We start from the raw sequence: 13842 nt of genomic DNA, 5'->3' as shown, positions 1-13842 counted from the left end.
AAGTTTCTGAAAATAAGTGCATGCTCCAGTTCAAAAACAATCAGAACAACAGCACAACAAACAAAAAAATCACAGACATCCACCTGATGGCCGCTGATGAGAATGGCAGTCTACGCACTGTCACGAGTGACAAATCAGGTGTTAAGAAATTAAGGTACCAAGCAGACAAAGGTGTGAATCAAAGTGCAAATCAGTACCGTTATACACTCTGCAATTTTGCATTATACTGGACACTGAGTTCAGTAATATGACTGTAAATAATAATAATAAAAAGACCCATTTCTTCTTTAAAAATTGAGAACAAATGCACAAATTTCCAGAACACTGTAAGCCCTGAGGCAGTGCCCTCTCTTTTCCCTCCTTGTTATCTACTCCAGTACTTGTGGCTGGGTCTGCCCTGGGCTCAGCTCCAGCGGAAAGGGACATGACGAGGGCGGTCACCTCCCTCCTTCACCAGCGGTTTGTGGAACTCCCGCCCGGCGCGGGAATGTATGCTCGCCCAGCAGTATTCGCAGTAATACTGCAGACAGGTGACGTTGGCACAGAAGAACGGGGCAAACTTCCCACCACAGCGTGTGCCCTGGCACTCATCACACATCTGATCATCCAGCACATATGGCTTCACTTCCACCTGGACCCAAGAGGAAAGACAGGAAAAAAAGTTTAGCAAAGCTTCCTCACGTTTCTTCCTTTTGAGAGTAGACAGAATAGCTTAATGGTGTCTCAGTGAGATGTCGCTTTGGAGCCGTTCAGAGTCCAGGCTTTGGCAGTTCAGAGTCCAGGCTTTGGCAGTCGCTCTTTGATTTACTGTTTGTATGATCACAGGCAAATTCTTAACCTCCCTCTGCTCTGTATGTTCTATTTGTCTATCCGAAAAGTGGGTGTAACGGTCACACACATTTGCATGTCTGAGAAATGGGTATAGCGTTTAGACATACACACGTGTGTATCTGTAAAATGGGAATCAGACTGTTTACCGAAAAGGGTGCTAGTGAGGATGAAGAAGGTAGCGCGTGTAAACAGCACATGGGCTGAATCTGAAAGCCCAGCGGCACATGACAATGGAGGACAAGGAAGGGTGTTTTAGGGAAAGGAACCAGCTAAGACAAAGGCCCAGAAGCGCATAAAGCAGGGCATAAACCCCAGGAATGGCTTGGCAGGAGCCAAGATGGAGCTGAGGAGTTCCACTGAGGCTGGCGAGACAGGCTTAAGGGAGGTACTGGCATAAGCTACCTAGACCATTCAGGCTGAAACTGGATGCAGCCAAGAGGTTCCAGCAAAGCAGGATGCAGGGTGCAATGTGGGCGCAGAAAGAGCCCCTGCCTAGGACTAAACAGCTACTCTCCCAGATGTCCTTCCCCTCTGAAGATCTGTTGCCAGCCTCCTCTAGAGTTTTGTCTGTAGCCATGAGCTCCGGTTCACAGGTATATCAGCAGTTGCCATCTCTACTGGGAAGACCCACCTGTACCAACTCTTCGTTGCACAGGGGGACAATGTCCCTCCTCTGGTTTCCGTCCTCCCTCTTCCCTCTCCTCAACCTGACAAGTTAGTCAAGGGCTTTGAAGAAATCGCACATTCACCTCTGCTCATAATGAAAACTATACTGGTTCTGGGATCCCAGCTGGGTTCAAATGTAAGCTGTGCGAACAGGCAAGTTTTTCAGCCACTCTGAGCCTGTGATAACGTTTGTACACTGTTCCCATTTTACAGAATTCCTGGAGGATTAAGTAAATTAAACCACACAGAATTAAATAAAGCGCACAGAACAGTGCCTGGCATGTCATAAGTATTATGCATAGCTGTTACTCCTACTGCCTCTGTCTAGTCTAGGCCATCACAAGTGACTCCTGGATGTGCTCAATATTGATGGTGTCTGCACTGGTCACCAAGTCCCCGGCTTCCCTAGTTCAATTCTCCATGTACATGTTGACATTTCAATTATCTACTTTCATAATGTTCCTCTCCTGGTCAAAAGTCACTCAGATTCTCTACAGCCGAATGGATTAATAGGCAGCTGCCTCTGTGTAATAGCAACAACTCAAATACAAACCAGGCCCTTCATGATTTGCCCCAACTCCTCTCTCAGCTACTCCCCAACTCAAATTTTGCTTTACTTGCACTTACTTTTTATCTTAAATGCTCTCCTAAATGCTCAGGCAACTCAACAATTTCAGGTACCCAGTAAGGCCCAGTCTTTTTCTTTTTTATCTTAAAACTAACCATTTCAGAGTGAATAACTCAGTGGTATTTAATGTTCATAATGTTGTGCAACCACCATCTCCATCCAATTCCAGAACATTTGGATTACCCTAAAAGGAAACCCTGCCCCACTTACTTCCTCTGTAGTCCCCACAGCAACCAATCTCCTTTTGTTCTTTTTGGATTTAACTACTCTGGATATTTCATATAAATGGAATCACATGAAGTGTGACCCTTTATGCATGGCTTCCTTCACTTAACACAATTTAAGAAAAAAATCATGTTTTAAAGTTCATCCATGTTGTAACATGCAGCAGTATTTCCTTCCTTTTTATGACTGAATAATATTCCCCTGTATATGTCACATTTTATTTACCCCTTCATCTGTTGATGGACTTGTGGAGAGTCCACCTTTTTAGTTATAGTGAATGTTGCTGCTATGAATAAGTATGTATGCTTATTTATTTGTTTTCAGTACTTTTGAATATATATCTAGAAGTATAATTGCTAGGATATATAATAATTCTATGTTTAATTTTTTGAGGAACTGCCAAATTGTTTTCCACAGTAGCTGTACTGTTTTACATTCCCGTCAGCCATACATCGGGTCCCAATTTCCTTGCATACACACCAACACTGGCAGTTTTCCACTTTTGTGAAAAAATGCAGGTGTGAAGTGATATCTCACTGTGGTTTTGATTCCCATTTCCTTAACGACTAATGACACTGAGAATCTTTTCAAGTGCTTGTTAGTCTTCCTGTATCTTCTTTGGAGAAGACTCGAGACCTTTGCCCATTAAAAATTTTCTTTTGTCAGATAAACACATGCAATTTGCAGCAACATGGATGGAGCTAGATGGGATCATGCTCAGCAAAATAAGTCAGAAAGAAAAAGAAAAATACCAGATGGTCTCACTCATAGCAGGAATCTAGAAAACTTAAATAAAGGACCAGAAAAATGAATAACTATAAGAAAGTGAAAATCAAAAACAACAAAAAACTATGAACCAGAGACACTCTATAGGGGAAGGGGAAGGGCAGGGAGAAGAAGGACTAGGGTCAAAATAAGGGGGGGGGTTGCAATTATATGGGGAATATAACCAAAATGAAAATGCATACATTGTGCAAAAATGAAAAAGGATGTAAGAATTACATAAAATAAAATAATATTTTTTTTCTTGTCTTTTGAAGCAGAATTACAAGAGTGCTTTTTATGTGCTAGGTATTAGACTTTTTAAAAAAGATTTATTTTATTAACTCATGCCATTCGCAGCAACATGATGGAACTAGAAGGGATTATGTTCGGTGAAATAAGTCAGAAGGAAAGAAAAATATCAGATGGTTTTACTTATAGAAGAAATATAGGGGAACCAAACAAGGGATCAATGAAAAAAAGAATAACAATAAAAAACACAACAAAACAAAAATAAACAACTATAAATCAGAGACATTCTGCAGGGGAGGGGGCAGGAGAGGGATCAAAACGAGGGTGGGGAGAGCACAAGGGACTATCGGGATGGTGCACGGGTGAACTGGTGGTGGAGATTCTATGGGGACTACACCTGAAAAAAGAAAGCAAACATCGGGAAAAATAAATAAATAAATAAAAATATTTTATTTATTTATGCATATGAGAGCTGGGGTGTAGGCCAGAGGTGTGGGGGATGAGAGGATTCACCAGAGAGACTGAAGACCAGAACAGGTGGAATGTCTGAAATACACTGCTGAGGGGAGCAGACGGCAAGACAGGAGAGGTCTGCTGCGCCATGTGGGTCACCTCCCTGGTCAGAGATTGAACTCATGCTGCAGTGGCTGGTGACAGCTTGATGGTGAGACTTAACCCCTTGTGCCACCAGGGAGGCCCTAGGTATTAGATTTTTTTTTTTAAAGATGGAAAAATTATTTGATGAATTCTTAAGAAGCACTGAGAATAAACTGTAGCCTAGAGTTAGACAAATTTAATAATAGCTCAATTCCAAAATAAAAATTATTGAAGGTGAGATCATGAAATTTCCTAACATCGGGATATCTATTTATCTAAATAATCTGATCTGTCTACCTATCTGTCGATCAATCTATCTATCCATACCCCAAGATCATTTGAACTAGAAAACATGTTGTATATCTCAACAGCAGTACTAGAGCAAAGAGTTTGAGACTGGGATTTATAAATGCTTTTTCAAAGCATGGTGTTTGGAAAATAGTAGACTTTGAAAATATTTTCTCCTTTTTGTACATTGTCTTTTAGCTTTCTTGATAATGTCCCTTAATATACAGAAGTGCTTAATTTTGATGACATGCAATTTATCTCTTCTTTCTTTTGTTGTTCCTCCTTTTGATAACATTATCTAAGAATCCACTGCCATTGCCAAGATCATGAGGATTCCTAGGGGTTCGCCAAAGAATTTTAAGATTTTAGCCCCTATATTTAAACTGCCTGATTTGGAATTAATTTTTGTATATAGGGTAAAATAGGGTTCCAACTTCATTCTTTTGCATGTGGATATCCTGTAGCTCTAGGACCATTTGACGAAGATACTATTCTTCACCCAGCCTTTTGTAAATCAGAGGCCCAGGCTTCTTAAACTAGCTCAGTTCCACAGAGATCTAATCCTTCCTCTGTGGAACTTAATACTCTATACTGCTCATCCAGCATTTCCTATCTAGGGTCCTGCCTTGGTCAACAGCTCTTCCTAGTGTCAAGCAACCTGAAGGTCAAGACAGTGGTGGATCTGACAAAGAATGTGGTCAGCAGAGATTGGTAGACTCCTGGGGGAAGGAACTAGCAGCTTCTAGCCTACTCTTCCTATACCTGAAAGTCCAAGAAGCCAAAATAGTAGAATGAACCCTCTCTGCTCCAAAGCTGAAGGACTACAGGTAGATGTAAGGTATGCAGGAAACTGGTAGTCACCTGCTTCTCTATGTCCATGAGGAAGACTGCTTTGATTCTACAGTTCTGTAGATGCCTATAATCAGGGTACTCCATCATCTATATCTGAGCCCAAATAAGCCTAGAAAGGGGGTCCAGCAGTGAGAGAGAAGATTGGTCTGAACAAACAGAATTCACACTCAGCAAAAGAAAACTGTTGGAGGAGAAGACAATAGCCATTTATAAAACCTACAAACATGAAAAGAGCACTTAGGAGATACAAGCATAGCACAAATATATGTGTATATATACAAATATATATATTTAAAGAATTATTCCTTTATTGTAAGACTGATTTTTTAAAAATTTATTTTGCATAGAAGAACAGCGGTATAGGCCAGAGGTGCAGGGGGTGAGTGGATTCACCAGAGACAGATACGGAAACAGAATAGGCAGATTGACTGAAATACACTGCTGAGGGGAGCAGTGGGCAAGACAGGAGAGGTCTGCTGCACCATGTGGGTTGCTTCTGGGCTGGGGATTGAACTCAGGCCACTGAGGAGGGCCGTCGCAGTGGTAGCATTGAGACTTAACCCCTAAGCCACCAGGGAGGCACTGGTAGTATATATATTTTTAAAGGTTACTTTTGTTTAGGTGTAAAAATGGCATTGTGATTTTTTTTTTCCCTCCAGGTGATTTTTTTAAGAGCTTAATTTTTTTTAAATTGAGTTTAAGGTAATTAAAAGTTAACAATTTTAAAGTGAACAATCTAGGGACATTCAATACATTTATAATGTTGGGTAACTGCAATCTCTATCCAGTTCCAAAATATTTACATTATTCCCCAAAAGAAAGCTCATACTCCTCATATTCCACAAGCAATTCTAGTTCTATATTTTGAATAACTCTTTTTTAGAGATATATGCTGAGTTATTTCAATTATTGCAGGATAAAATTATATGATGTCTTGGATCTGTTTCAAAATCATATGGCGTTAGGGTGGGAGTGGGCAAAGTATAGATAAAACAAGTTGAATTTATTGAAATTAGACGGTAGGAACATTGCTGATAATTGTAATTGGATTATTATACTATTAGGTAAAACTCATCACACTGTTCTCTGTACTTTTATATGTATTCAAATTTTATTATCATTAAAAATCTAAATCACAACATTTTAACTAAATAATGAGATGATAAACTGAAGAGAGGATAATCACTATTAAGTTTATTGGCATATAAGATCAATTAGTAGAACTATATCAAAGCTCTGGAAAAAGTTTAAAAAATAACAAGTAGGAGGAAAGAAGAAATTTTATAATAGATCCAGGAAAATCTAGTGTATGAATAACAAAATTCCAGAGGAACAAAAAGGATTGAGGAAAAGCAATAAGCTGACAAGAGTCCTGAACTGCGTATCAAAAATCCCACCATGGCCAACCTGGACTGATGAGAAAAAAACATACCACCAGGCGTAGTCTGGTAAAATCATTAGCTAAAATTTCTGAACAAGAAAGGTAAAGAGAAACAGCTACATGCTTCCAAGTGAAAAGAGCGCCTTACAATCTCCTACAAAGGAAAGAAAGTAACGACTTCTTATCTGAAATTTCAGAAGCCAGAACATTAAAAGAAAAAGAGTTAATCCAAAATCCAAACACCTAGTTAGTGTATCATTTTGCTGTCAGGAAGACTTGTAAGAAAGCTAGTAGCTTCATGCTATTTTAGTAATAAAAATGAACAAAATTTTCTATTCACAATTTTAACCAAAAAATTATAAATTACTCAGAATTAAATGACCAATATAGACAAGGGAAATACATGAAAAAAGATTAAAATCCAAAAAAAAAAGAGGGAAAAAAATCATAAAAACCAAACAAGTAGACTTATCTGTACAAATTAAGGACTGTGGCCTCTATGCATGTAAGGTTTGGAAGAAACACTCCTGTATGACTGCCCTAAGACAATGACCCACATCACAAGGCAAGCAAGGGATACCTAGGTAGCTATTGATTGATTGTGTGGCCATAGTCTGAGGTGGTCTGAGAGTACCTCACAGATTACATCAAGCACATTCCACTACTTATAAAGGATGCCCTTTCTATATATGTGGCCAACAAAGGACAAGGTAGATCATCTTAATAAGGACTAGGAACCTAGAAGTTTCAGAAGAAAATGAAATATATTAGACTATGTAAAAATAAAAGACATTTCAATGGCAAATGATGCCATGAGAAAAGTCAATAGGCAAATGATGGATTTGGAAAAGTAAATACAAAGAACTCTTGATAACTAACAACAACAACAAAAAAAGACATAAAACACAGTGAAAAAAATGGGTGGAAGAGAATTCACATGAGAATTCACAGGTAATCCATATTAAGAAATGTTCACATATGTTAGTCAGGAAACAGAATATTAATAGCACTTTACTTTTAGCAGCATGGCAAACATTTAAGAATGATGACTCTTGGGGCCTCCCTGGTGGCGCAGTGGTTAAGCACTGGGTTGCGAAGCTGCCCGCAGCCTCTGCAGCACCGGTTCGATTCCTGGCCACTGGGTGTGGGTCCCACATGGCACGCAGACCTCCCCTGCCTCCCGCTGCTCCCCTCAGCAGTGTACTTTGTCAGTCTGCCTGTTCTGCTCTCCGCTCTGGCTCTGGTGAATTCTCTCACCCTCCTGTGCTTCTGACTGTACCCAGTGCTTGTATAAATAAATAAATAAATCTAAAAAAAAATGATGACTCTTATTATTTGCTGGCAGAAAATGTGTATTGTTACATTACATTAGCAAATTCTTAAAATTAAAAATACATAATACATATACTCTTCGACCCAGTAATCCCACTGTTGGTTATTATTAATGCTGTAATTCCACTGCATGAAAATATAACCACCAGCCTTGAGGACATGCAAAGTATATTTATTACAGAATTATCTAGAGTGGTAAAAAAATAAAAACAATGTAAATGTGATCTATAGGGAAAGGGCTGAATAAAATGTGGTACATTCACCCCCCATGGAGTATCATACAGTCATGAAAAAGATTCAATTAATGCTCTACCAGTGACTGAAATGGATGTTCACAACATGGGGACATTAGCATCAGTAGAATGATGTATACAAAATACCTACAGCAAACTGTAAAAATGGAACAAACAAAAAGGTTAAACAATACATTCATACTGATATTTGAAAATACCACATGAATAAAACTGCATCTTCTGTCTTTTCAGGCTTCCAGCTGAGCTTGGTAACTGCTTCTTCCTAGCTAAGGATTTTTTTTTTACACTAAGTACCAAAGATCTTTATTATCAGATCTAACACTGAATCTGTGATTGCAGTTAATATGTCACTATTTTGAGAATAAGAGGTCCCACTATCTCCATTCTTTGTAAGTCTTCAGTCACAAGGTTACCTCTTACTCTCATCACAGCAGGAACAAAGGAGTTTTGAGGGATCTAGTCAACATGGTATCTCAGCAGATATATCATGAAATTCCTCAGGTCAAGGTACACAGTGATGCCTTATTTAATCAGCTTCCTTGGGAGTAATGTTTTCTCCTAAGTTACTTTTCCAAAGAGCAGACATTTTTTCTTTCCATTGTTAAAACATCTTGACTTTGGTATTTTTTTGGTGGAAATCTTCCTACAACGTGTTATTTACTCACAAGCAAGAAGTTATGAACATCCTTTTAGTAATATCAAATAATACGTCTTCTGTCACCCTCAAAAATCTGTCTTCTATAATTTTTTTTAAAGATTTATTTATTTATTTGTTTGTTTGTTTGTTCATTTATTTATTTATACAAGCACTGGGTACCGTCAGAAGCGCAGGAGGGTGAAAGAATTCACCAGAGCCAGAGCGTGGAATGGAACAGGCAGACTGATGAAATACACTGCTGAGGGGAGCAGCAGGTGTGGCAGCAGAGGTCTGTCGTGCCATGTGGGACCCTCGCTGGTGGCCAGGGATCGAACCGGTGCTGCAGAGGCTGTAGGGAGCTTTGCAGCCCAGTGTTCAACCGCTGTGCCACCAGGAGAGGCCCTTCTATAATTTCTTCTTTGTCTCTTTTTTTCCTTCTATCATTTCTACGGACAACTTTCAATGTCCTTTTTTTAAACTTGCAATTTCTAATCATTTTCATTTGGACTGAAAGGCTAGATAATCAAGTTTTCTAAGCCTTGCACATTAAATGCTAGCCAGACTCTGAATGAACCCAGAAAGGAAAAAAAAAAAAGATTGGTTTTGGATTGCTACTGTGCTCTCAGAGGCCATTCCAGACAAATACCAGAGGGGCTACCTTCCAGGTGAGTGAGTAGTGTTATTACTGCAAAACAGCTTCCAGCACATGCATGCACAGTGTTGATTCAAAAAGCAGAGGTTGGCTCAAAAGATAAGACATACAGCATGTCTCAAAATGGTCCACAAACACAGATATGCAAGTTATCTACCACAACTTCTCAAAGGCAATGGTAAGGCAGTATCACTGACAGTGTATTTAGTCATCAAAGAAAAGAAGCTGCATGATGGCATTGGTATTTAGGTGTCCCTAAGCGAAAGAAGGGTGATGACTGTGTCTCAAATGGATTCATTCATTTGACTAATATTTATGGAGTGGCTATTCCTTGCCAGCCACCCATGTTTTCAAACATTAAAAACTTAAATATAATAGAGAAAATAAGATATAGTTTCTTCCTTAAAATAATTGATGGTATATCTGAGAATTTCCTACCATTTGTAGTTTTTCTAGGTTTGTAGACATCATTTATAGTTTTACCATATCCTCATGCCATCTGTACTGTCACTGGGTGTTTTAATTGACTATCCAAATGAATTCTATTTTTCCTAATACACAGATACATAACTACTGAAATAAAAAAGATTCCTGTTATCCACCTAAATCACCTGGGAGTGTCAGTAAGCTGTAAGACTTTGGAGACACCAACCCAGTGAGATCACATTACTGATATGTACTACTATGGGAGTCCAAATATTAGAGCCCTGTGCAGAGCTGATCACACTGCCCAGCTAACCCTCTACTTCAAAGGGATTTACGGAGGCAGGAGAGAACACTTCCTGCTTCTTATGAAGAGACACTTGAATTCTTACTGTATGCCTAATGGGGATGACTATGCCCAAGTATACGGTAGAGTAAGTATAATATATTGCTGAGATGGTAATCATTAAGGATAAGGAGCACTGATATGGAAGCCTGGATAAGTGGCTATACGAAGCTGATAATTAGAATGATACAGACAAAAAGAAAGCCATATTTTTACATGCTGATCTCTAAGCTGACATGGTTTTGTTTCTAACAAGCTAGAGAAAATATTTGGATCTGTAGTCATTTTCATATAAATCAACAGAAATGACCTTCTGAAGTAAATAAAGCAATGACTAAATAGCTCTTAGTAGAAAAGAGATACCTATAGGGAGACAAAAAGCTATTCATAGGACCAGAATTTCCTTTGCGTGGATTTAAAAGATCATAGAAAGGGAGGCATTAGTCAAGGTCAAACTCTGTTTGAATTATGTGCTAAAGGTCATATTAGGGATAGCTAAAAACTGGTGACAGGAATAATACGTTAAGTCTGCAGGCACCAAGCGATCCCAAGGCAGAGATGCCATGCTTACAGGTGCTGGAGGTTGGGTAGAAGCAAGAATTTTAGTTAATGGAGTCAGAGAGGACAAGCTGGAGAAAGAGGTCAAGCAAAAGGGTATAATTTTTTTTTTATTTACTTATACTTTTTTTTAATGCTCACATTATTTTTTTATTTTAACATTTATCATTTTTAAATTTTTTTTAGAAAATATTTGCTTCCCCCACCCCCTCAATTGAGTTCCCACAGAATTTCTTTCCCCAATGCACCGGTGCACCATCACCTCAGTCCCCTGTGCTCCTCCCTCCCTCCCTCTGATCCCTCTCCCTCTTCCTCCCCTGCAGGATGTCTCTGATTTATAATTGTTTGTTTTTGCTTTGTTATGTTTTGTACTGTTGTTTTTTTTTTTTTACACTGATGTCTTATTGGGTTCCCCTATATTCCCGTTATAAGTGAAACCATCCGATATTTTTCTTTTTCCTTCTGGCTTATTTCACTGAGCATAATTCAAAAGGGTATAATTTAATAGAGATAAATGGAAAGGCTTGCCAACAAGTCAGGTAGGACATCTCCTATCCGAAGCAACACGCTTCCTGGAAAAAAAAACATTTTACTTGGTGTTTTTTTAAACACTGATTTAAAAACCCATTTACTTAAAACATTTATTTGGTGTTTTAAAAGTGTTTATCAAAAACTTTTAAACATAATGTGCTCCTAATCTTGGCTGGTGTGACAGAGTACATTTATTCAGGCCTCCAAACCACAGTAACCTCATTAACATCCCTATTAATTACTGTATTTACAGCTGTTAACATAGGGTCCCCACTGGTAGGCAATACTAAGAAAGTTTAAACACAAATTTTCAGTTTTCAACTAGCTATGAGCTGGAACCCTGCTGTTTAGAAAGCATATGACAGATGCCAGGAAATTAAGGCAGAGACATAAAAATAGCTTTTCTTTAGCAACAAAATTATCCACAACTTTCAGATCAGATATAACAAATTCACAGTTAATAATTTTTAGAAGCAATCTGGAGTAGATTATAAAAAAGACAAGGAGAAATGGTTTGGAATTTATTTTCTTTTTACCTTTCAAAAAATGGGACTTACTATTTTCCATGTTTTCAAGTGCTAGGGGAAAAAAGGTTTTAAAATCACCCATATACCTTTCCCACAGTTCAGAGTGTGCTTATTATATTCACACCTTTTGCAGTACCCTACATACTCCACAGATTCACCCTTTAGTCTGGTTTCCTCCCATGCTACTTGGGAATGGAGCTTGAGATGTGGATATAATTCAGTCCCAAACTAAGATCTAGTAGCAGAAGACTATATCATGTGGTAAATAAAAGATAAGAAAATCATTAAAATATGTGAAAAAGTAACTGCTATTGCACCTCCACCGCCACCCCAGCATGAAGACGAGAAAATTGGACCAGCTCTTTCAAGTCAGAACAAACACTCACAAAAAACTGAAAATTGACTGATACCAACTGACTTCTGGAGTTAAAGAACTTGAATATTCTATTGATATAACTATTTGGAATGGAAATGGTCTTTTCCCCATTATTAATTTCATAAACAATCTCTATATTCCCATATGAACAGAAAAGGAACATTTTAACCACTCTAAGGAGTTTTGATATAAAAAATTATCACAATTCTGTGGCCTCCCTGGTGGCGTAGGGATTAAAGACAGCGCTATGAAGCTGTTCGCAGCCTCTGCAGTATGAGTTCCATTCCCCGGCCAGCCAAGGAGCTACCCACATGGCACAGCAGACCTCCCCTGCCTCGCCCGCTGCTCCCCTCAGCAGAGTATTTCAGTAGATCTGCCTGTTCTGCTCACCACTCTCTCTGGTGAATTCTCTCACCCCCTGTACCTCTGGCTTACACCCCAGTTCTTGTATGCATAAATAAATAAATCTTTTTTAAAAAGTTAATCTTAAAGTCTCTAAAAAAAAATTATCACAATTCCAAGGGAGAAGACAAAGTACAGGACTGGAGAAAGATCAGGGATCAAGACTAGGATGGAGAGGCAAGACAAAAAGGTTCCACGCTGTTCAGAGAAGAATATCTTTCTCTTTCCTTTAGAAGACCCAAACTCCATTTAAAAATCTATTTCTGCCAAAGCGCTCAGATTCCCAGTACTTTAAAATAAGCGTAAGTAGGATTAGTTCAGATAATATTTGAACTCACTTCTGGGTGCTGCTTCTTTCAAAGGGTCAAATAAGACATAGCTATAGTTATAGTTGGGAAGCTTTCAAGTCACATCAGGAGAGGCTAGTAACAGCAGCAGAATAAAGGCTGGATTGTGAGAGTCCCAGACTAAAGCTGAGAGCAGAGATAGTCTGGGAACAGGTCATCAGTAGCCTAACATTTTATGCTACTGAATCATCTTATATATTCTAGCTCTTGTCAGGGACAAAGTATAGTATTATCAGCATTTTTGTTAGTATGGTTACTGGGTCCTATTAATCTTTATGCAAGCTAAAAATATAACACCTTTGGCAGTCTTTAGCTGAAATTCAGACTCAACATGCTTTCAATGAAAAGAGAAAAATAGATTAAATATATGAAGCACATAAAGTGCTTGCAAGGAAAGGTGCAATGGAGAACATCTCATTAAATTTTTAAAAATGGGTTATTCTAAGTATGCTATTCAAAGCAAATATTGTGTTATGGTTTAGATGATCACAGTGTTTCTTAAATAGAAGTACCAAAGAGCCCCAAACTGGCTAACTGAAAGTCAGTCTCCCTGGTCCTCTGCATTAAGCAAAAACAGAGTCAAGGGAATATTATTTGTCAATAGCATATTGATTTCAAAACTATCTTCCCATCTTTATAGAGGTGGATATGCTAGAAAGATACAATACATAAGCTCAAGTTATCAAAACACTAGAACTATAAATACTAAAGAGAATAGCAACCTTCAATGCCTTAACCAATGCCTTAACCAATGTCTCCCCGCCCCACTCAACCCTCTGCAGATAGAAGATACATCCCAGCAACCTGACTTTTGGGTGTTTTTTCAAAAGAATTGAAATCAGGATCTTGAAGAGATATTTGCACTGTAACATTCCTTGTAGGATTATTCACAATAGCCAAAGTGGGGAAGAAACCTAAACACCTATCCACAGATGGATAAAGAGCATGTGGAATACACAGACAGTGGAATATTAT

At 38.5% G+C, this 13842-nt stretch overlaps 1 protein-coding gene across 5 annotated transcripts in view; it reads right to left on the bottom strand.

Moving 5' to 3' along the window:
• Positions 1-403: 403 nt before the first annotated feature.
• The window catches only part of CPEB3 (cytoplasmic polyadenylation element binding protein 3), a gene marked incomplete at both ends in the record, with an annotated part of 144829 nt that continues 131390 nt past the window's right edge, over positions 404-13842 (bottom strand). For all 5 annotated transcript variants that reach the window (XM_084246395.1, XM_084246391.1, XM_084246392.1 and 2 more), the window contains one exon: positions 404-631. In XM_084246395.1, the coding sequence (XP_084102521.1) occupies positions 404-631 (228 nt within the window). The remainder of the gene's footprint in view (positions 632-13842) is intronic.

This window comes from Talpa europaea (genome assembly GCF_964194135.1).
Source record: "Talpa europaea genome assembly, chromosome: 10".
In the NCBI taxonomy this organism is placed as follows: domain Eukaryota; kingdom Metazoa; phylum Chordata; class Mammalia; order Eulipotyphla; family Talpidae; genus Talpa; species Talpa europaea.
The sequence above is the reverse complement of the archived record's forward strand: the minus strand, read 5'-3'. Positions and strand labels throughout refer to the sequence as shown.